Below are 24634 nucleotides of genomic sequence, written 5' to 3'. Positions count from 1 at the left end.
CATATTGCAAAAAGCAAAAGAAGAATGGTTTCTTTGGATTGAACAAAAAAACCAAACAAACAAAAGGTTGAAAATAAGTAGCATTAAAAACATCAATTCTTGGGCCTCCTGAACAAAGGGGCTCTACAGTTGTAGGCAGGAAATAGCTGTACTTTTCTTAGATCTCAGTTTTCCAAGATAACACTTGGTAATGTTGAAGAAGAGTCCCTTTCTCATTAAATAACAATGACAAAGAACAAATAAAAGTCTGAACTTCGTAACTTACCTGATTACAAGCTTTCATATCTTCCCCCAGATGCTAAAACCTACTTATTACTGCAAAACCTGATATGCTTCTCACTTTCAGGCTCACTGCAGAGCTTCTCTTCTCGACTGCAGGATGAACTTCGGCGCAGGGGGCAGTTTGCTCTCACTGAAAGCAGACGGAGGTACCTGCACCGCCTTCTCAGCCAGCTCACACTTTGCATATACGGTATGAGAGTGAACTAGTAAAGTTCCAAATGTAGGGCACCCATCCTCTTCAGCCAAACTTTCTGTGTGGAGAGGATCAAGAACTACTTCTTCCTAAAACAAGTTCCAGTCTCTTTAAAAACCTCATTGTTGACCAGAATGGACAAGTACAGTCAAAATGCAGCAACTCTTAATGACTGGAGACACTGCTTCCAGCTCTTTGTAAGGAAACAAGACAACAGGAATAGCATAAGAAGGGTTTCAACTCCTTCAACTGGCACTGTAGTATTTCATGCTCAGATTTGCTGACTGTGGATCATACTGCCATCAAAAAAATAAAGTGACTCACTGCATGCAAAGTACAGCAAAGCCCTCAGATTGCATCACTGGGAAGAGGAAGACCATCCCTGCTCAAAGAAGGTCACGCTGTGAGCAGAAGCCTTGCCAGTGATTTCACAAGCTACCGAGAAGTGCCCATGTCTTCAGTGTCATGGAAAAAGTGCAAGGTGCGAGAGAAATATTTAACCTGAGGTGTGAGTTCCTGTTTTCACTGAGCTGAAAAATAAACCCAAGGCTAACTGGTCACTATGGTAACAAACTCATCAATTTGTATGTAACTAGTGTGGTTTGGTGTAAAATGCGTGATAAGATAATGCAAGATAAATAAGACTGTCCACTAGTCTCTTACACTGGAATTAGCAGTCTGCCTAGGCTCCACCTCATGTCCTCTCTGAAGACAGGCAAAGCATCGCTGCTTTGGACAGTACTAACGAGCAGATTCTGCACCGGACCCCCAACTCCCCAGCCCGGTGTGCAGGTACAGCAGAGGGGTTAACACAAGATGTTTGTTTCCAGCATTCATCTCTCTTATTGCAAAACTCAGACTAGCTCACTGTGTGTGTACGAGGGGAAAAACCTTCACAGCAGCGGTACCTGACTCAGGCTAGCAGGACATGCTTAGGGAAAGCAATGCAACAGAAGACGTCCTTAGTCCTCCCCCAACTCCTCAGCTGTTGGGGGAGTGCCTAAGGCAGAGGCGAGGTTTGGATTGTGTTGAACGGCTATCGGTGCCACTGGTATTTGTCAGAAACTCTGACTTTTGAACCTGTTGATACACTTTTGAACAGCAAGTTTCACTGTTTGTTTAGGGTGACAACATTGCCTTTGGTTTTGATTCGCTGCTTCATGTCAGCCAGTACCCTCTCATTTTTTTCTTAGTAACAGGTGAATCGCCATTCCCTGTTCTCCCTTGCCATACCATTTTTATATTTACAAAAATCCTTTGCCATCTCTTCTACCCAACTGAAAGAACCCAGTGTTTACTCATCATATGAAAATTGCACTGTACTTCTGGTTACCTTTTTGCCCTGCTCTGTGCCTCTTCAGGTTTTTTTTTTTTATGTCCTTTCAAAGATGACCAAAGCTATATGGGATGCTGATGGCAGGGACACGTAGGGGATTTAGAGAGCAACAGAAGATTTGTGATTTTTGACTTCAGTTCCCAACATTGTTTGTCTTTTTAGAAGACAGGTTCCTGCTGTCTTCTAAACACTAACCAGAATGATTCCAAGCTCTTTCTTACAAGCAAATATCTATTTTATAGGCTGTTGCACTTGTATAGCTGGAGGTACTTTTCACTAAGCACTACCCCACAGTCAATTTTGGGTTCCATCATCCTAAGTAACTGAATATCCCACACATTTTTCACTTTCCTACTCACTCCCTTCTCCAGATCCAGCAGCACAAACCTCTGGGTGACACTGCTAGCAACTTTTCTCCATTGTGAAAACTGGTGAAAAGATAAGAAACAGAACCAAGATTAAATGGTCAGTTATTAATCCTGATAGATTCCTCTTACTACAGCAACTAAGCATGAGCTAAGACTTCTTGCCAAAGCACTTTCCAAATACCATCTTATAAAATGAAGTGTATCACCTAGACCTCCTTTGTCTGCGTGATCATTCACTCTAAGAACAGATTTAGAAGTTATAACTCCTCTCTATCACAGCCGTATTGACATAAATCTGTATTTTATTTCTCCATATAATAATGTTTACTTTTAGTTGTAGCTTGCAGTCCTTCCTAAAATAAAAGGATATCGGAGCAACTGTTGGATGCTCCCAGGTAGGTGTCATTAATTACATTTTAAGAAAGGGAACTCTCAATCAATTCCGTACTGTGAGAAGAGGGCTGAGTTGCTAGCTTTGCCTTGAGGAAAGACCTGCCAGCATCAGCCCTTTTCACTTCTGAGCTGAAATACGGAGTTTATTTGTATATATCAAGCCACAGGAAGTTTTGCACCACTTTTAATCAAATAAGAAGAGATGACATATTTCTGACTTGACTACAGATGACAAATATGATTATTTGTTCTAGTGCAGCTAATGGTATAACTCGACATAAAACAATGACTTCCCAGTGACTCCAAGATCTACGTGAAGTAATGGAGTACTAAGAAGAAAAGGAAAGATGAAGTACTTTGCTGACCTGGAATGGTAACACCATCTTCATACCTAACCTGAAACTTGTTGACAGAGCAGGAGCTCCAAGCAGCACTTGCATTTCTTCTCTTGAGAAAGGAATGTGTAGATGAAGCCTTAATCAGCACACTCAGACAAAGCTGAAATTACTGCAGTATCTTGTCCACACAATTGAATGTTTAGCTAAGTATGTACACAAATCAGCCAGTGGCAGAAAGCCCAGCAGGTGTTTATTCCCCCTCCTCCACTACTACTATCCCCACAACTTAGAGAGCTTTCACAATATTTTGCTTTTCCTCTCTTCCCCACCCACTGTTTTAGTTAAACGATAATCCCTTGCTACTTAACCTCATTAGGACGCTGAGCTCCCAAACTAGGGCTCAGAGCACCTGCACGCCATTGTTGCACTAAGTGCTGAAGACCAAAAAAACCAAACCCTGACACCGCAGAGAGCTGCTCTCTTCCTTAAATCCTCACAGCTTAAACTGCAAATTTTGGAAAGATGGTTGTTGCTGTAGCTATCAACACTATGAAGAGGATGTATCAGGGGATACAGTATTATATTCCAGTTCTACAAACCTCTGCTTACAGTAATTACTTCAGTGTTGTTAAAGACATTTGGTGCAGTAGCACCCAATTTCTTGCACACAAGAGATAACATTATCTCTAGGAAGGATAGGATTTAATATACATTACAGCCCCCCCGATACAGTGCTTGGCCCCCCTCCAGCTTGAACCTATCATACCACGCAGGCCTTGGGTGCTTTGATAACAAGGGAGCAGAAGTTACCAAAAGGTTTGGACAGACCATCTACCACAGCAGTCTTGGTCAGGACAGCATGATATGCTTCGGATACCTAGTGCGTTTTTATGTTCAAAGGAACCTTAAGACACCTCCTGCAACCTTACTGATGTGTTTGTATGTTAAATGACAAGAGGGTAAGAGTTGTGAGCATGGTAGACTGATGGAAATCAGGTTAAATGCTGCTTCTGATTTTGTGCTTTATGATCAGATCAGAACTAATAAACAGAAAACCTGTAGCACGCATCCTATAACTGCAAAGGAAAGGCACAGCAGCCTGTCTCCCTCAAAGGAAGGAAGCAAATTTGGGACACCCTTAGATGCTTACGTTCTCCCTGCTCCACTGAAACCAGCTATGGGTCATATCCCTTTCTTTACTTCCAACATCCCGAACTAAAATCGGACAAACTTACCTCAAGTGACCCCGTGTGCCGGAAGCTGTTATTTCACAATGACTATTACTAATCGGCTGATACGATCCAGAATACCACCTTCTGGTATTCTGCTTTCTGGTATTAATCTGTGTCAACACCAAGACATTCAGCCAGGCAATTTAGGACTGAAATTCAGAATCAGACAGTGGATGATAACCTCCTTGATTAAACTAAAATCTGGAAATAAAATTCATAAATATGTTATAACATGGAACTGCATGACCTACTTCTCCCTGCCTCTGTAATAACAACTTCAGAGACTTTACTAGTTAAAAAATAAATCTAATCTATTTCTCATAGCCTAAAGTTAAGTATTTTAACATTGCAGCAAAACCCTTTTAAGTTGAGCATTCACTTTCTCTGAGGGAATGCAAATCTGGTTTTTTTTCTAAATAAAAGTGGGAAAGTGACCTTTAATTACAGTATTTCAAATTATTGCCATCTAATTAACCAAATTTGCATAAGCTAGCAACGTAGCATAGCTTTGACATTGTGCTAAGGCACAAAAGTGAAGCCTGACTATTCTAACACACCCGCCCTGCCCCCCCTTTTAAAATACACACATAATGTGTTTATATGGGATGATGCTTTCAAGCTCCAAAAGGTTAAAAAAATGCAAGAAACTAGGGCCATCAAAAAATTAAATGAAAAAGCATTACGTTAACAAAAGCTAGGACTAACCCAAACATTTTTAATTTCCCTCGGACAAAGATTGCTGCCTCTTTGCATGCACCAGTATAAATCCCTTCTGGCTCCGTACTACTGTACATGAACCTGGGAGGGACACTGGCTTTATCTGCATCAGCATAACCAGGTATTCAAAAAGCCACGGCTTCTCTCCCTCCCTGCAGACACCTTTCTACACCACCAAGTTTCCCGACATAGACAGTACAGGCAACAAATGAAGTCCTTTATTCCAGTATAAGTTATTATGAGCTGTCTCTCCCAGTTAAGTTTCAGTCCCTAGATAAAGCTTCAAACCCAATGGCATTTTGGAGGTCTGCAAGTCCACGTGGGGTGGTGCAAAATAGATAACGATCAAGAAAGTAGCATACGATAAAGGCATAGTAGATAAAGCATCCAAAACAGATAGATCATTTTATTACCTGAAAATCTGAACTGATTCTAGCATTTAATCACTGTCACAACTGTTTAATTTCCATAGCAAAAGCTTGTATAAATTGCAAGTATCAAATGAAGATATGAAATTTCATTTGAGTCTGCAACACAAATATGATTGGCCAAGCATTTACAACCTGTTTGTATGTATGCACATTTTATAAGGCACCTCCATATTTACCAGACTAATATTACCCTAGAACTGCTTTCAAAATTACTAAAGGCTTTTTAGATTCAAAAAAACATAGTAGCAATGCAAGATTATTTTGAAGATTTTTTTTTTTAAAAAGTTACTTTCCTTGCTCTGGAGTAGAAGCAAGTCAGTGCTTCCCTGTGAAAGCCTTTGATTTTGTGATCAATCAGGGTAGGGTAGTTTAATTACTTTTGCATTATCCCATTGCCCCTGTTTTAGGATAAGGTATGCAGAAGCCTACAAAAATTCTCAGCATTTAGGACTGCAAGATTAAGAGTAGCAATTGTTTATCATGCTGTTCCCACAGTAAAGCTGCCTGTTTAAGCCATTTCCTGGCTTTGTAATTCACTATTTCCTCCACACTTTCCTTCTCTTTCACTTTGCAGGCTTGTTTCTACTGGAAGTTATTTTTTAGAAGGGCACTCCCAAAAATCCCAGGCCAAGAAGTATCTGTGGCTTCTCACTGCGCAGTATTAAACTCTCCTCCCCAAACTGGGGAAGCGAGACCCTCCTCCTGCACTGCAAATAAGGTTTGCACGGGCTGCTTCTTACAAAGAGCATTTTTCAGTGTAGGGACATTTGAAATTGTTATTCTACGTGTTTTTCTCTTAGGAATGTGTTCAAGCTACTCAGCAGCTCTGTCCTACTTTCTGCGACTCCGATTACAACCAAGACTGTACATAGCCAGTTTGGGGTATTTTCTGCCTGCTTTCCTGCTGGATGGTCTGTGCCTCTTGGTCATGGTTTATCTTCCCTTGCTTCTAAGACTCAGCGGGTCACGAGTTCAGTATTTTGAAGAGGAATACTCCCTGCTGATGTATCTGTAAGTTCTCTGGTTTCTCCCCCAAAAAGTTTCTCCCCTCACCCGCATCTTAAAGAAAAGCACATGAAGTTGAGGCTTCTGGTTACTCAAATTCCATTCCCACACTTGTGCAGAGGCAGAGACCATCTCTGCCAAGGCTGAGGTCAAGATGTTATTCCTGTGAGCTACTTCAAACAGAGTTAAAAGAAACACTGAACCTTTCTTTGAAAAGCATGTGAAGCATATTAGCTTCCAGGGTTTTACTGTTACAAATTAGACTCAGAGAAGCTCCTCTGACTGATACTGTCTGAAGAGAGACAGCAATTCAATTTATATTGAACTTACACAAGAAGGACCATGCTTTCCATGCCAATCTACAAATTGTCTCACTGATTATAAAGATTAAAATCACAGGATCTGGCTTTCTAGTTATTATAAGGTGCTCATGCTATCTAGACTTCCTACCATGAGGTCTTTCTCTCTCCCCAGGAGTAAAACATAGTAGCTATCATGTTAGTAGTAGACATCATTTTAACCTTTGCTATGTACTTGCTTCAGATCAGCTATTTGGAAGTTCAGCCAAAAAAGCTTAGATTTTTTTCCCCTTCAGTTAAAATTTCTGCAGTCCTTTCCCCAAAGGCAATTCCTTCAGTGTAAAAAAAATAAAAAATATTTTTGGTTTCCTTTCATAGGCCAAAAAACTTGCATCCTTGGAATAGGGCTAGACTTGGTCAAGTACCAAGTATGTGATACTTCACCCTTGTTCAGTCTTTATCAGAAAAGGTAGCTTACACTGTACCCTTCTTCTGCATAGCAGACATGTAACGTACAGCATAAACACACTTGTCATAGCGTTCCTCCTTTCTGATAACTTGATCTCAGAGTATCAGAGCTACTGCTGAAGCCAATGGAAGCAGCACTTCAAACACTTCTCACAACCAGCGCCCTGAAAAATCCAGTGTTATGCCTGTGTTTGTAGTGAGGGTGCTGTGGTACTGCTCTTAGTCACAGGATCTGCGCATAGCTACTCAACTTTAACTGATAAACCGCCTATAGTCCCACGGAAGTTAAGAGAATTTGCTCTTTTGCACAAAAATGTGCAGCATTGTACAGGTGACTCAAAACATGATCATTTCTCACACATGCTGAATTAACTAGCAAGCAAAGCACAAAAATGCCAGTTTTCTAGATATTTTTTGTGTTCTTCCAAATTCTGTAAATGAAAATCTTTCTAATCTCCTCCCCCCCCCCCCCAACCATTAAAAGGGTTTAGATAACTTCTTAGTCTGTTTAAATATGATGTTTGTACTGCTTGTGGATTGCTGTGACCTTTTACACAAGTAAATCAGAAAGATTTGTTTGCATGGGAATTCAAGCAACTGCAGAACAGTCTTGCCTTGCTTCTGTGAAGCACTGAAATAAGATTAGGGACTTCATTTTGCCCATCTCCAGGGACTGAAGTTAGCAGATTCCTGGCAACTTCAGGTGAAGATTTTCAGCAGTAAGTTGACAATGCAGCAAGCAGAAAAAGTACAAGAAATCCCTCAGTCCCAAGTACAAGGGCAGCCACATGAGCTGTAACGTCCTATGTTAGTATAGCAACACCTTTTTCAGTGAAGACCATCATCTTACAGGTTTTCTTTTTCAATATGAAGAGGGTATTAATATGTACTGATTGCTGTTCATTACGATCTTAAGCTGTGTTTTCTATTCAAAACCTCACACCAAGTTTATAAGAAAATACCCATCTCCTGATATGGTTCGGTCAAGTTCTTGCCAGCTCAGGATCTTACTGGAAAGGAACTGAAAGTATTAAACTATTCTTTCAAAAGGATATACACAAGAAAAAAGCATCTATTAGTTGGTGAAATATGCAGTGTTTCAGGACGAGGAGGGTTCTTTTTGTTTTTCCCACCTTTTCAGTAAAGGAGTCCCTTGGGAATTTGGTACAAGTATCAGTGTCAGTAGTAAGAGGCTAGATGTTTTAGCTTACCTTTTGTTGACAGTGAAGTCCAATTTTGGAAGAAGACTTAAAATGAAAAATAGATAAAAATCAAGGAATAAAATGCATTGTTGTAATATACGAGTTAAAATTAAGCTTATGTATATGGGCCTCTCCCCACCATGTTGGATAAGCTTTTTAAGTAATTTTTGAATGTGAATTAGAGTATTATATTCCTCACCTCTCACCAGTGATCCATCTATTTTGGCTGCTCTTTCACAACCACATTTTGGGCTTACTGGTGAACTTAATTCAATTGTATATTTTTGCTATGGGAATTAAAAACACAGGCAGAGAAGCATCTGCACTGGGATGGTTTACTGATGCTTTTAAGAAATTCAATCTTCCCGAGAAAGCTAACGAAACAGAATTTCTGCTTCTGGAATCTGTACCAGATCTTTCTTCCAAAGAACAGATCTCTGTCTGCGTAAGGCTCTGGTTTTCGGCCAAAGTAATTTGGTAAGCTTCAGCTTCAAGCTGCATGTAAATATTTGCCTCACTGTATTAAGTCCATTTATTTTGGGTAAGTTTCACTGTCTCAACCCAAAATTTGGTTCATATGACTCAGCTAATAACTCTAATTGTTGTAGAAGTCTCAAGTCCTCACTCAGCATTGACAGCATGGGTCCCAAAGACTTGTCCAAAATGAATGCAGTTGTTTTTGTAATGTAGGAGGAAACTACTTTTTCTACTGTCAGAGCACTTAAAAAAACCAAAACAACAAAAAAAACCCAAAAAACCACAAAAAAACCCCCCAAACCCCAAAAAACCAAGCCATGTAAACAGTATAACTAGCATGGATCATTGCTATCTGCTTTGTCTTCCTTGAAAGCAGATGAGAACTGAAAAGGAGTTGTTCTGCTCAGAGATCTTCATCAGAGTTTGTTACTCTTCACCATTTAAGAGCAGAGCTCAGACTGTATTGGTCTTCCAGTTTTTCCATAAAAAGGCTTCTGATTTTCTCGTGTCTCTTTTCTTAATAATGTCAGACAGTCATTATATATCAATGCCCTTTACAAATTTACCTTGGAGGGACAGATAAGGAGGTAGATCACTCATTAGAGAACACATTTGAAAGAAAGCAGACTAGACAATAGGACTGCAATGTTTCTCTGCAGCAGTAAGTTCCTGTACCAATGTTAGCCCATTAGGTTTAATAGTTAAGGAAAAACAGAGCGGGTATTTACTCACACACAATTTTATGAGAGGAACAACTGAAATGGCAGCAAGAAAAACACACTTATTAGACAAACTGATATTATATCACATTAGTGGGCCACAAAACTCTTTAAAAAAATAAACCTTTTGAGACATGAGAATGAAATCACATTTTAGCATGCTTTAAATAGCTGAACTGCTCTTCCAAGCGTAAGTTTTCAGCTATTGGCAAAGACAATGATATCTCCTCATTTGGAAATCAAAAAGCATTTAGCAATAAGTTAAAGCTAGCCTACGTGTAAGTGGGCTAAATACTAGGTAAAGATTTTTTCCCTTTTCACATTTAAGATGATACTACAGTTCATCACTTCTGTAGCTTATATGTTGTTGTGCAATGCCCCACTGAAGTTTCACATCTACTCTGCGAAAGAGAACAAGAGTAAACACCTTTCTTTTAGTATAGTCACAAATGGTAAAGCCAGCAGTATTTGTGTGTCCATTTAATTAGATGTTTGCTGTTTATCACACACAAGAACTGTAAGCAGAGTCCATGGATTCTTCTGAGCAATATGAAACCTCATGGTTCCATGCAAGTTCAATACTGCCTCTCTCTCTCTCCCCCCGCACCCCTCCTCCTCTTATCTGCTGTTTTCCCCAGTCTAAGATACACTTCCAACTATCTTCATCGGCTTTTAAGAACCCTAAGGGGGAGAAAGTTTCACCTCATGACTTTTACCCGAGAGAACCTGGCTCCGGGCTTGTGTCGGGTCAGGTATGTCTTAGACCACAGGAAGTTGGATGTTTTTCTTTTGAGGCACTAGAAGTTAGGCGAATAGTAATAGTCAAGTTGCCCAAAGCTAAAGGGACAAGTAGCTCTCATTGCTTTCCTATTTAAACACATGGCCAGTGAAGAAATCTTCTTTTCCCTTTTTTCCCTGAAATACATTAAGTACAGCTTGCAGTAACAGATTCCCCAGTCTTCCATTCATGCACCTGTAGTCCTAATGTATACTGTCCCATTTTACTTTAGTTTCCTCAGCCTCATGAGAGAAGTTAACAATGGATCTCTCCACATTGGTACACGTACATTCTTTTTTATCTCGTAATTATTATCATATTTATATTTCTTCTTCCACATTCCCAAGCTAAGCCAAGACAAGCTCAGTTCTATGACAATGTTTTCATGTACCTCTCTTCAGAGAGAGCTGCTGCAGCTGAACAAGACAATTGCAGCATGCTAGTTATACTTGGATTCAATATGTGGTTGAAGAGGAGAATGACCAGTTTTCTCATTTGTCTATTTTCAGACATTTAGAAAACCCCACTGTCAGCATCTTGAGTAAAAAATAGGTGACATCTTCAGACCCTAGTAAAACCACTTACGCGTGTTAACTTGTTTAAATAAACATTCCCACCTCAAGTGACACAGTGGCCTGCAGTCTTCCTTGATCCATCCACTGAGCAAGAGTTATTTTTACTGAGTCAGTAATCATGCATTGTCTTCCAGAGGAAATACTAGCCGGGTACCCCTGCTTGTAACTTCATGATCTGCTGCTCCCAAATCACGTTCCAGTGCTTCCTCTGAACTACTTTTTGTTCTCCTGCCATCAAGGCTAGTGGTAGCTGTATGGGGGCCAGAAGAACCATTTGCAGTTATTGTTGTATCACCATATGTCACGGTAAGGTCACCATCATTCAGAATAAAATCAGAATCCTCTTCTCTAAGCTGTTCTTGATTCTGGAAAAAGAGAAAAATCTTTGTACAGTGCACATCTAGTCTTTGCCAAGAAGGTAACTGAACAGCAGAGTTTACCTACGCATCAATACAGAAGCAGTAAGCGGTAAAGTTCCACCTTAAGAAATGTTAAAAATAACCTTGAACCCAGTGTTTGCAAATCAGCTTACTGCTCCCTGTATAACTACTGCTATTGTGGAGATGAGGGGGAGCTGAATCCAAGAACTAGATTATGAAACAGGTAACTAGGGATTTAATAGCACTGGAAGTTTACCAGAAGTACAGGAGAGATGAGCAGTACACACTGGTTTCTGCATGACAATTTAGAAGGCAGTACAGGAAAAAGACTGGAGACCAAGCACAATTAAGTCACTCCAGATACAGAGTTGCATCTGTTGCTAATTAAGTTCATTAGCAAAAGACTCATGCAAACTGGTAAGAACTCATTAGGCCCAAATACTTTATATTCAAGGTTTCCTCACCAAATTTTTGTATATAAACTGAAAACTAACCACACTCTTTTAAATTATTTGCTTACTTTTACCTGGTACTAAATAAGAGAATTACTTGACCTAGTTCTTAGGGACGCTCCTGAGCCATAAAAGTATGAAAGACTTATACAAGAAAGTGCTTGCTTCATGGTTTTGTAACTAGTTCTGATATGTTTTCTTTTCAAAATCATTTAAGAAAGTGGCTCACAAAACCCTGTGAATTTATTTTGGCAGAGATAGGTTGAAATATATGGTCAGAGACTAGAATTGCTAAGTGTAACAAAATGCTTAATTTCTCTACACAGCATAATACAACAGGAAGCAATTCTACCATGTTTCACTCCTGTTTAACATGGTCTTGGTAAAAGGCAGAACGGCTGAATTGGTCAGAAAATGGGGCTTCCTCATATTTGAAGAAAATTCTATCAGTACTATAAGCTTGCTTTGTTGCAACTGAAAGCAATTATTTCCCCACGTGAATAGCTCCGTACTGCTTAGCAAGAGCTGAAATGTGTGTATACTGCTGTTCTCCTCAGTAGGCTGGATACCCATCAGGCTACATTCTCAAAATATATCATTTCCTTCCACTTCAGCAAATGAAGGAGGGCACAGGCTTCATGAGGTAGGATGCCTGTGATCAGCCTGACCAGAAAGCCCTACCTGTATTGCAGGAGTTCAGGGCACTTGAGACTGAACATGCTGATTAACGTGTCCACGATGAAAAATGCAGTGCCCGGCTAAATAAAATTCCTGGGAAAGCTTCCTATCATTATTTCAGAACGATAATCAGCCAGAATAAAACAGCAGAAGCCTCTAGATGATACAGAATATTTAATGAATGAGGACTGGAAGGAGTGTCAGGAGTTTACCAAAATCAGCGGAAGAAATGGTGCAGTTCAGTGTCAAGTGCAAGACAAGCCCTACTTAGAATGAATGCTAATTTCTTAGAACCTTCGTGGCATCCAAATTTATCATTGCTTATTAGTGACAGAATTACTGTGATAGAAAGCACTGTTATCAAAGAGCAAATACAGTTTAGGACACTTGCTTTCTTTGATTGCAAAGAAAACACTGAACTACTGTCACTGTCTTAGAAAAAAGGCAGAAATTAAAGGGCTCAGCTATAGTTGGCAGAAACAGCCTTTACAAGCTTTCCATTGCAAGAGAAAAAGCCTGAGGGACAAGACCAAGATGATTAAAAAAGGTACACAAAATAATCAGCTGTTTAAGAAAATCTGATATCCCTATATATTCTGTTTTTGAAGAAGAGATGCTCAAAGATAAAAAGCAGAAAAACGAGTTTATGACTGTTGACTGGTTATGTTTTAAGAAGTCAAAGAAGCTGAGAAGCTCTATCACAAGTTGCCTTTCATGGTGTTTGCCCTTGGAGAAGCACCAAGGAGGGGAAGGCAGGGCTAACAGCGCACCAGGAGGTATTGTGATACCAAGGCCACGTGTGAAGCGGCTGCAGCAAGCTCCCAAAGCATCTCCTGTCTCCACAATGCTATTTAAAAGTGAATCCTTGCAGCCACCCATCAGATAAGAAACTGGTGAGAACACACACTACATCTGAGCTTCCCTAAAGGGCTGAAAAGCTCTTGGAAGCACAGTACTGAAAGGAGAGGGCACAGGCTTCATACTATATGGCAAGTCCTAACTCAGTCTTTGCTGGTTTGTCCCAGGCTATACTTACATGTATGTAAACATGATCAGTTCCAGAGAAAACACTGAGCTTTCTCTCAACATAGTGAACAAACATTGCCTTGTATGAGCCAAGTTCCACTTATTTATTTCACTTCTGAATAGCACTACAAGCAGAAGGCAATTTATTTCATATATTTCCCCGGAGAACATCCATGAAAAATCCCATGTAGTATACAGATTTGCTATGTTTGCAAGCAAAGAAGATGGGTGAATAAACCTACTGTGCTTCATGCAGCATGAACAATTCTTTCAAGAAAGACAGGAAATGTATCCAAGTAGATCCCTAGAGACTTGAAATTCTTCCAAGAATAACCCTAAACTGGCCTCTGCAATCCCCTACAGTTCTGTAGGAATAGCTTCAATTCACTCAAAAAACGTAGGTCTGAACTTCACTACTTAAACTGACAAACTAGAATGGGTAAGTACCTAAATCCAAAACCCTACAAAAGACTGAATTTTGCTTTGACATGCTGACCACAACCTTGAGGGACCTCACAGCATTCTGTCCCATTTGTGGTAAAATCTGCTCATGCTCCTAAGAATGCATGCTGGAGACGTTAAAACAGCTAAAGCTTATTTAGAGGTACTGCTTACAAAGCCAGTCTTTATTACCTCCTAAGGCAATGCAAAAAGCACATGCAAAGTACACTGCACATACAAAGCGCTGGTATTCATCACGTACACGGCTGGGGCTGAATAGAACACAGGCATCATGGATGACAAAACTTGCATCAGAAGTTACTTATCTTGTGGCTCCAAAGCAAAAGCATCAAGTAGTACGTATGCAAAATAAATTACAACTTAAATCTGATGCTCTGCTTAGAGTTTCGCTATTTCTCAGCCGAGTTCAAATTCATCAAGGAAACTAAACAATTTTTGCTATGAAGCTAGAATCACTAAGAAAGGAGAGGGGCGAGGCACAGCTGAACATTTTTCTTACCAATTTTGAGAGTTACCTCCTCCAAGACTTATATAGACTGCAAATGACATTTCTTTACTGGGTTTGCATATTTAGAAAAATAATTCAATTCCCTTTACTTTCATACCAAGTTGTCACACTGTGTATGGTGCAAGAACTAAACTTTCAAAGAAAAAAAAAAAAACAAAAAAACTCCCCCCATGGTGGGAGAGTGTGTAGGACAAAAACCACACCCCTGAACAAACAAGAAAAAAAAAAAAAAAAATCCCCAGGAGTACTTCACTAGGAAGAACAGGTGATAACACAGCTGCTCCTTCCAGATGGGAAAAAAGGTTGATGAAACAGAGAATTACTAGAAGTTTCAAAGGACATGTCAAAAGGGAAGAAAAAAGTGACCTACATTAGTCTGGGATAAATTGGAAAGCCCTGCCAAATGGTCATGCACTGAAGATAACACCAGGAGAGAAAGATAGGAGTGAATCTTTGAAAATGGTAATTTTAAACACTAACTACAGCAATCTTTCATGCTTTTAAGTTCCAGCTTGGATTCTTTGGGTGGGAAAAACTTAATGGTGAGCCTAGTGGCACAGTCTTAAAGCAGTGGGAGAGCATCAGCAAGGAATAGTAACGACAGCTCTGGAAAAACCCCACTGTACCTCACCCCTGCATGCTGACTCAGAACCTTATATGTATGCCATGCAAATTCAAGCTTAGAGAACATGATCTCATACTTAGGAATAGGTTGTAGGTGGACTATGGAATAAGATTATCTGACTTTCGGACTTCACCCCCCCCCCAGCATCTAATTAAAAAGATGTACTCCCACTCACAAAGTGAAAATAAATTCTAAATAAGGTTGTAATGAAGCCAGGGAAAAAAACAACAAAAGCTGAAAACAATACACAAATACAGAGTCAGTATAGCCACATATTTGTATGCTTTCTTCTCTTTCTTCTCTATATAGATGTCATAACTGCTCAGACATGCATCTGAATAAGATCTAGTATTCACTACTTCTGTTTGCAACACATTTTCCAGCTTGTCCTGGTTTCAGCTGGGATAGAGTTAATCTTCTTAGTAGCTGGTATAGTGTTGTGTTTTGGATTTAGTATGAGAATAATGTTGATAACACACTGATGTTTTCAGTTAGTCTAAACACTACTTAGCAACAAGTCAAGGATTTTTCAGCTTCTCATGCCCAGCCAGCAAGAAGGCTGGAGGGGCACAAGAAGTTGGGAGGGGACACAGCCAGGACAGCTGACCCAAACTGGCCAAAGGGGTATTCCATACCATGTAACATCATGCCCAGTATATAAACTGGGGGGAGTTGGCCAGGGAGGGCAGATTGCTGCTGAGGAACTAACTGGGCATCAGTCAGCAAGTGGTGAGCAATTGCATTGTGCATCACTTGTTTTGTATATTCCAATTCCATTATTATTATTATTATTATTGTCATTTTTTAATTGTTATTATTGTTATTTTCTTCCTTTCTGTCCTATTAAACTGTTCTTATCTCAACCCATGAGTTTTACTTTTTTTTTTTCCCACTCATTCTCTCCCCCATCCCACTGGGTGGGGGGAAGTGAGTGAGCAGCTGCGTGGTGCTTAGTTGCTGGCTGGGGTTAAACCACAACCCAGCTATGTTACATTCTGTTAAGTATTTAAACTTTTTTGCTTGTTTAATTCAAAATCTTCTGTCTTTAATTCTCTCAGATGTACCATTCAATTTTCCTGGAAATACCTCACAAAAACACAACTATTCCAAGCAGTTTCTGTCCCCCCAAAGACATGGCTCTCTCAACTGCTTCACCTGCACTTAATAGGAAGGCAAAAAGATTCCACAGCTTTTTAGCCAGTAATAAAATGGTATAGTCAAGTGCTGTAGCACAGCCAGCCGTGCAAAGAAGTGAAAAGCAATAAAGCAACTGCAGAGTTTGGAAATCTTGAAAAGAAACTAGAAATAAAGTCTCAAAATTATATTCTTTCCCAAGACTAATGCAGCAACACACCAAAATAGGAACAAGAAGAAAGAATATAATGTGAAAGTTCCACATTATACACCTTAAAAAAGTATGCAGCCTTATAAGCATTTTTAATGATGAAGTTAACATCCCAAGTGTATGTGTGTGTGTGTGTCACAACCAATCCAAGTAAAGAATAAGTTTCCACATGTGGTAATAGCTAAGAATGAGGACTAAAGAGGAAAAAAAGAGCCCAACTGTTAGAGAAAATGAAAGCCAAAGCTTGCATGTTCATTCTGGCTAGATCCTCAGTTACTGGATAACTAATCTCATAAGATCATACATAGATAGACACATGGGCAACACACAAGTAGGGTAATTGGTCTGATGGATGCCTTCCAGCCTAGATCTGTTTTAAGATCTCCAGTGTCATTGCAAAGATGGGAACAAGGCCAATTTCTTGCATTACTAATAGCTCCAAATAGGCAGCTGACATTTCAAATTTCTTTGAAACTTTACTATCAGGTAAAAGAAAGATACTAATGATACCAGAAAGAAATGCAGGGAAGTATTTCAAAGTTGGAAGTGGAATTCATAACTCTCTATGAAAAGATTAATAGAAATCTGGTCCAAGACTACTTGAACATAGCAGAGATGTTTCCATTCCAGAGAACCTGCAAATTTGAGTGTTCCCACATAGTACCATGGTTTTATTTACAAGCAGCTCATAAAAAGTTGTAGATTTCAGAAGCACTGTACAGATAGGAATGACATGTATCAGGATCCTGCAAGAGTAATAAAGAATGAAGCATTAATTATTGCAAGACATGGCTGTAAAGACAGTATAGTGACCTGCTGGACTCAGATAAGTAACTAATTAACTGTTTCTGAAATGTGATCTCAAATTTCACAGTGGAAACAATGAAGGGAAGCTCTACCAGATTTCTTTCCAGCATGAGTAAATGTGTCAGTGTCTTCTCTGAAGGAGACCTTGATGCAACCTTAGCAGTAACAGGAAAAGAATCTTGTCCAAAAGTGTTGAGAAGGGACTGAATATTTTGAAGTGATTCCCTGAGCTGGTTTATTGACTAGGCCTGTAATTTTCCAATATCCGTAAATGTTATTTTTTTAATGTAGCATCTGAACAATAAGATCATCTCTGATTTCTACTAACAGAAGCTGTTGCCTCAGGGGAGAGTATCTTAAATCTTGCCTGCCTATGACAAACCAGCACTTTCTCACAGTATGTATATCATACCAACCTTTTGCCTAAAAAGAAAAAAAACTGCTTTGCTGAAGTTAAATAAATAAAAAACAAAACACAGAAGTGTTAAGTAATTCTACTTACATCATAAACCTGGGGACTTGTCAGACAGCGGGCTATCAGGCCACACCAGCTGGGTAGAGTTGTGGTTAATGGAGGGCCACTGTGAGTGAGAATTGGCTTTAAATAACTTAAGTAGTTAAGGAAAACACATCAGTGCTCGAAAACCACTACTGAAAATAAAAAGACAGTTGTACATAAATGTGTGTGGTTCTGCCTTTGACAGATGTGCTGCTCAATAACTGTATATAAAACATCCATTGAAAAAAATCTGCATTTGTAAACAAATAAATGAAAAACATCTTCCCCCCCAACATTTTCCCCTTGATCCTTTCAAGTGCAGTTTCTTTACTCACACATTTCCTGCAAGGGCAACTAGCTAACTCTCTTCTTAAAAATTTCAAACAGTTGCAATGCTTCCAGCTTTTGGGCTCTCTGGAGCCAAAAGGAGCAAGCAGAGGTACAAGTGCTTTAGTGTTAATAGGACCAAGGGTACTTCTGCTCTGAAGATGGGAGCATGGTGTCGAGGTTGCAAGCTAGAGGTAACAAGGTGACATACCTATGTGGCTCAACACAGGGAAATAAAGAAATACTGTCCATCCAATGTCCTCAAAGCAATATAACCGCTGGAACTGCTAGGTGGTCACTGAGCCACAGAGATGCAACCAGAGGTCTTACCCTGGTAAGGCTCAGAGACATCTCTGCAGTACATATATACATACCACAGAGAGCCTCAGAAAGGTGAAGGGAAAACTGTATGGCAAGAACCACATAACACAGCGTGGAAGGAAAGCAATGCTACCTAGATTACATTGAGGGGGCACAGGGGTGGGTGGGAGAGAAAGGTGTCTTTACACCTCTTTTCATAGGTCTGCCCCAGGTAAATCCGTATTTGTTCACGCTAGTACTCCAGACTGTTGATATGCCTGAGGAAATGCTCAGGAGTCAAAGAAGGTATCCCTACTACAGAGCAGCACACTGATCTTGACTGGCACAAGAACAGAGCTGAGGAGGAAAGTGCTAAGACTTCAAAACATTGCCTGAAATCAGGACCATGGGGTTTTGGGTTGGGTTGGTTTTTTTTAAGTCAGTCTGATTATTTTCAATGTAAATATATATTGCAGGTATTCCAGTTACTTTCTCAGGCCTCTAAGCACAGAGAGAATCAAGTCCATTTGTGAATATAACAGCTTTCCTGAGCCTCTTAACAGATCAAGGTGCTTAGGGGAAAGAAGAGCTTAAAAAAGGGGCTGTTTTAGCAGAGATGTATCCCTCCCCTTTAGCAGAGCCTGGCATAGCACGTTTACTTGAGCATCTAACAGCATGATTATGCCACTGCAGAGTTATGTTTCCTCCTTCCCTCCTCCAGTAATGGTGCAGCTACACCCAGGCCTGGAAAGAAATAAACTCTTCACCCTTACACTAACCTACCAGCCTCCACATTGCCCTGTGGCAGACAGGCATGCTGCGATTCAGTCGTAATAAAACAAACCCAGTAAAAGACATCTGGTACTTCATCAAAGTTGCAGTTTTCTTTGTGTTTAACAATTGTGGGTGAACCCAGGGAACAGCCCATGACATTAAATGAACTCTGTGTTCCACAGGAATGAAGTTCAAGTTATCCATCCACACAGAGCTCTGCAGGCAATAGCCAGCGTTGGAGCATGCTGCCAAGTGCATCTTACTCGCATCTTTTTCAAGTTAAGTTCCCTTGCAAAGAGTGAATTTTGAGACAATCTGCCTTTCTACCCACAAACCAAATGATTGCATCAGCAAAAAATATTTTGACATTTAGCCATGGGTATAGAGGTGGCAATTCTAAAGATCATCCCTTCCATGCAATTTAAGCCCACCCAGCTGATGTTTATCTGAATGCCTCCTTGCAAGAGAAGGAACAGAATTTTACCTCTAAGATAGAGCAAGACAGTTCTGCCTCTGGATGTTGGTTTCCTTGGCACAAACTTCACAAAAGCCTTCCCTAAAGATAGCCAGTCACCACTGAAAAAGCAAATGCACTATAAGCATCCTTTAAGTTTCTGTGAAACAGCTAATTAAGCTGTAATTTTTGCCTGGCACTCCCCCTGCCCTTACCGCAGCTGCTGGGGACTGCAGTTGTGCTAGCATCAGCCGAGGGGAAGTCAGCATTGCCAACTACTCCTTTTTACATCGGGCACATCCCTTTTGTAAAGACGGGGGAAGAAGACAGCTCTGCTTCCTTCTTAAAAAGACAAAAAAGATGCAGTCAGCCGCAGCCAGATCCTTCTGTGCTGTTACCACAGAATTTTCTTTTTTTAAAAAAAACAACAAAAATTGACCTCAATACTCTTTGACACCAGCCACTACAACTCAAAGGGTTAACTTGAAATTACTAACATTTATGAATATTTAAACTAGCACATACACTCCTTTCTGGGCTTTGGCCCCATATTACTATATCTGAAAGCATCAGCCACAAACAAATTTTATCCTGAACAGGCAAGTGTTACTAGATCTGAATGCTTTTAACACTATACCTGGGTTTCCCTGGGTGGGAAATCTTGATGCACAAGGCATAGAAAGAAACTGCTATGCTCCAACCAGGCCAGCAATCTCTCATCAACCAATGGCCAAGACCCCAGTGAAAAGACTCACTTCTTAGATGCAAGCTGCAACAAGATTAAGGCCCTGTCACAGGTAGTTATGTATATTTAACCGCCCTACAAATTACCAGAAATCAATAAGTGAAACTTCTTTTAATTTCTAGGTATAAGTGACTTGCCGTGGCCACAAGATTATCTTTGCCATTTTCCACTAAGTGAGTGTAAGCTGTTAAGGAGGGGCACCTGTATGATATATCAATTAAAAATATGCTAAGTAGATTAAAAAACCACAAGCATGAAAGACAGGACAGCTACGCAAAAATTGCTCAGAAGCTTAAACAAGGTTATCTAAATAGTATAATAATAGCTTCAGAAAGGTTGTACAATACTATAAACACACAAGGACACTCTCTGCTTTAACACCCATAGGAAGTTCTGGACATACTGAAGGGAATAAGCTGGGTCACATGTAGATTTTTAGTTCCAGAACTTCCCGTATCAGCAACGTGTTTCCAAAGAGGACTTCATCACAACAGCAGATGGCTCTTCAGAGCAATGAGTTGGGGCTTAGACATGTACAATGAACTGGAAAACTAGTTTGTGCTATGAGCGTCGGTGAAGATGAGATCAGATTTATAGCACAGATCAGATGATCTGAAATAGTTAATTGCCTGTCTTATTGTTTAGGAAGGAATTTCAGCTCCTAGAACTGACTGGTTTCTGTCCTTCAGCCAGTGTGACATACCATGCATTAGAGAAAGGAAAGGTCTGTCTTCTGAGTCAAATACTTGATCTTTCTCCTGTTTGAATCTCTCAAGTGCTTAAGGCTACATATGGGTACGTGGAAAGGAAAAAAGTGAACATTTCATGCCTTGAAGCCAGGCTGTGTTTTCAAAAGGATACTTATGGTCAAAGCTATACCATAGCCTGAAGAGCCAAGCGCTTTCCTGCTGTGTCCTGTTCCTTCTTTCAGAATCTGGGCCATCCTAAAAATAAGATAAAAATATATTCAATTATTTCGGGGAGGAAAAAACCCAAATCATACACTCCAATTATTCACATTATAATGTCCTGTCCAAAAAAGCCAAATTACTCCAATACTGTACTTGGACTGCAGAAGAAAGCTATTTAGAGACTTGCTTATACTGAGAAGGTTACTTTCCTTAGAAAGATCAGAAATGACTGCAGAGAAGAAGTAGGCCCTCTTCATTCCCTTCAAGTTACCTTAACGAGCCCTCTACCACCAAGTTCCCTTGAATCTAAAAGCTTATCGCACAGTTAATGCGGTAATGGATATAGAAATAAGTCCAAAACTGACAAATAAGCCTCATTGATGTCTCATCCCCATCCCCCTCCCCTAATAAATGAGCTGGAATAATCCAGACTGATCCCTATTCATCACTTGGTTGGCTTCCTTAACTCTAGGTCTATTTCATGTTCTTTCCTTAAGCCTATTACTTCCTTGGAAGAACAAGGGAATTTACCATATCTGATAAACTATCACAAACCTGATGAAATATATCACACTTAAAAGAAACATGCTTAACAGGGAATCCATATAAAATCACAACTGAGGAAGATCATGCAAATTTTCTAAGTGCTAGATCAACCTCAGAAGTGCTAACAGTGTTAAATATAATCCCTTCACTAGCTGTGCTGAAAGTCATCACAGCAGCTGATCTGCAGCTGCATTTATTTTTACTTTTGTTACTGTTTTGGTTTTTGGGGTGGGTTGGTTTGGGGTTCTTTTGTTGTTTTGGGGTTTTTTTGGTTTTCTTTTTTGGACAGAGGCCAAAGTTAAACACAGGAAAACAGATGAAGTGAGAATGCCTTGTATGAATCGTCTTCCAAACTACTGGAAAAGAACCAGACAGGATTGCCCTGTGTAATCCTGATCTGCAAAAAATCCATGATCCACCAAGAGTTAAAGCTTAGTGTATTTTCACTCCCGCCCCATCCCAAATAATATATTTTCTTTAACTGTGACATGCTGCTAATCTTGGCTTGGTGAAAGAAAGAAGAATCCAAAGGGAACTGACTAATGGACTCCATTAGGAATGCAATGCACAGCTAAAGAGGGAAACAAATGGGTAAGTGGTTTATGTTTACATGGGAAAAAAGCAGACAAGATATTTCCACCCAGACACTGAACTGAATGAGAACAGAATACCCATGCTCTGTTTCCTGTTAAAGTAATTCCTCAAATACTGACAAGCTCCATCTGAACTGGCCAAAGCCATCTTACCATGATACCACTTCCTAACCTTGGTTTTATGCAATAACTGTGGCCTTCATTGTAAAAGCTGTTTTGAGTCCTGCCCTTCTGGTTGCTTCCAGATAGATACAAAAACAAGTTCACCCTTTTTGGTACCCAAACCCAGCATTTCAGAATCTATTTTGTGTGCTGGACACAGGCTTTAACAAAGAACACAGAGATGCCTAATGTGGTTTCTGCAATGTAAGAGATGCTTCCTGAGCAAGTAATTCTTACCTGTACAACCTCTGACCAAAAGAAAAAAAAAAAAAAAAAAAAAAAAAGGCAAGGCAGGAGAAACCACTAATAAGAAACCTGACCACAAATACAGCAAAAATCCCATGCATGTATCTGTGACCAGCCTGAACACCAGCATCGCACAACCTGAGGTTTACAAAGCAGATTTTACATACTTGCACCCTAAGCATCCTCTGGGTCCAAAGTCATCTGTCTTCCCTGTCATTCAACTTCCTCCAGCAGGTTTCTACATAAGCAACCGGTCGTGCTACTGAACAATTAGTGTCAAGCAGTACTCTGGGAGAGGGTAAACTAAGGCCTGGACAGAGGAAGCTCGCAGTTAAGCCTCAGGAAATGTTGGGTTGTTTGAGGTTTTTTTCCCCAGACCTTTCACTCCTCCTGTGAATTCACTCAGTTTATAGATGAGGAAAACTGAAATTTCTGCTATGAACAACATTCTTTTGATAATCTTGTTTGCCAATAGTATATTGCAGGAGAAAAAAAGTGAACTCTTGGGTTGTTACTGATGCACAGAAAGCTGCACTAAAGATTCACAGCAACAGTTTTCTGAATGTAAATGACAATTTTCCAGTGCTCCTTTTGCCTCATACAGGTGGTAGGTAGTACAGGCAAGATCCAGCTGCCTTGTGGTACAGTATACAGGAGCTAAGATTGGATCATCTTTGATTCTAAGCAAGTGCAAGGACCAAAATTTGGTGTCAATTACTGAACAGAAGCCAAGAGGATTACCTCTGGTTCAGTCTTGGGGAGGACTCTATGCTGTAGCATGTTAAAAGCAAGCACGTTGGGTGGATGGGGAAGAGGAAAGCACATTGTTAAACAGAGTGTATTAGTAGATTTGGGAAGGTTTTTGATGCCTTATATTTATACATATACGCAAATATTAGAATGCTGCAGCATTACACCCAATACCACAGAATGTTTTTTGGTGGGCATTACGTGAATATTACAAAGTAAAATGCATTACTGACTTGCCAGCTAGGAGAAGAAGGTTTTATCCATACACATAGCTTCTGCAGTTCTTTATCATCTTAGTTATAAAATAAGATCAGCCTAATAGAGAAGTTATGTAATTACTTACTCCTTGTAAGACTTGAAAGCTGTCATTAGTAGGTGGAGGATCCTGATCTGGGTCAACCCCAACCCTACAGAAACATTAGGAAAACAAAGCAAGTGGTGTTACTGAGGGTTGCAAATGCTGCAAGTTTGGCAGAATGCATTTTAAAAGCACTTTAAGCACCCGGCAAAGCTGCATTCAGAGATGCTGTAAGAATAGTGTGAGGAAGAGCTGTCCATTACTACCCTGCAGTTACATAGCTATAAACAAGATACTTCTTCACTCAAGCAGCAACTACCTGTAGATAACAGTTATAACTCCAACTCAACATCAACTTTAACTGCTTACCTTTGTTGCCAATTCTTTTAGGACACTGGCAAATACAATTTTTGGCTTAAAAGGTGAACTGTGGGTGACATCCTCTTCAGTGGAGAACATCCCTCATGCCCAGCAGCAAGAAACTAAAGACTAAGGATAAGTGCAGCCTAAATATTTGACACAGCAAATAACTTCGCTGCCAGATAGGCCTGAGAATGGCTCAAATATACGATCAGAAAAAGCCACACACCCCAAGTCTTAATGCAGTGTGAAGCAACAAAAATATTTTATAAAGACTCGTAATATTAATTTGCTGCAAGTTTCATTCACCTAACACAACACAGCCACAGTGGATTAACAAGAGGTCTGCCTAGTCCAGCCTCCCACCTGAGTGAGGGAGGGTCTGTATAATGAGATGGTGGATGATTACAGAATAATATATTACTAAGAAACTGTCTACTCGCTTTTGCATAGTTAGCAAGCATCTTATTACTGAACCATCCTTTCACGTAGTGCTCCTATCCAAGATGGGTATTTAATCCTTGTAATTATGTTCAGGTTTTTCTGGTCTGTTTTGGGGGTAGCTATTTGTTA

The 24634-nt window shown here is 40.0% G+C and overlaps 1 protein-coding gene and 1 non-coding gene across 10 annotated transcripts in view; both read right to left on the bottom strand.

Moving 5' to 3' along the window:
* Positions 1-7376: 7376 nt before the first annotated feature.
* Positions 7377-24634, bottom strand: part of SLC9A7 (solute carrier family 9 member A7) — a 79267-nt gene continuing 62009 nt past the window's right edge. For 2 of the 9 annotated variants that reach the window (XM_052774134.1, XM_052774136.1), the window contains 4 exons: positions 23747-23810; positions 21057-21139; positions 17599-17704; positions 7377-11178 (listed from right to left, as the gene is read on the bottom strand). In XM_052774134.1, coding sequence (XP_052630094.1) covers positions 10930-11178; positions 17599-17704; positions 21057-21139; positions 23747-23810 — 502 coding nt within the window. In that variant the 3' untranslated portion in view covers positions 7377-10929. Of the gene's footprint in view, positions 11179-17598; positions 17705-20896; positions 20981-21056; positions 21140-23746; positions 23811-24634 lie in introns of those variants that run through there. The other 7 variants (XM_052774135.1, XR_008233055.1, XR_008233054.1 and 4 more) reach the window with 7 other exon arrangements.
* On the bottom strand, positions 13078-13265 carry LOC128135333 (U2 spliceosomal RNA). The gene has a single exon (XR_008233056.1). It is a non-coding gene; the product is annotated as a U2 spliceosomal RNA (small nuclear RNA).

This window comes from Harpia harpyja, chromosome 22 (assembly GCF_026419915.1).
Source record: "Harpia harpyja isolate bHarHar1 chromosome 22, bHarHar1 primary haplotype, whole genome shotgun sequence".
Classification (NCBI taxonomy): domain Eukaryota; kingdom Metazoa; phylum Chordata; class Aves; order Accipitriformes; family Accipitridae; genus Harpia; species Harpia harpyja.
The sequence above is the reverse complement of the archived record's forward strand: the minus strand, read 5'-3'. Positions and strand labels throughout refer to the sequence as shown.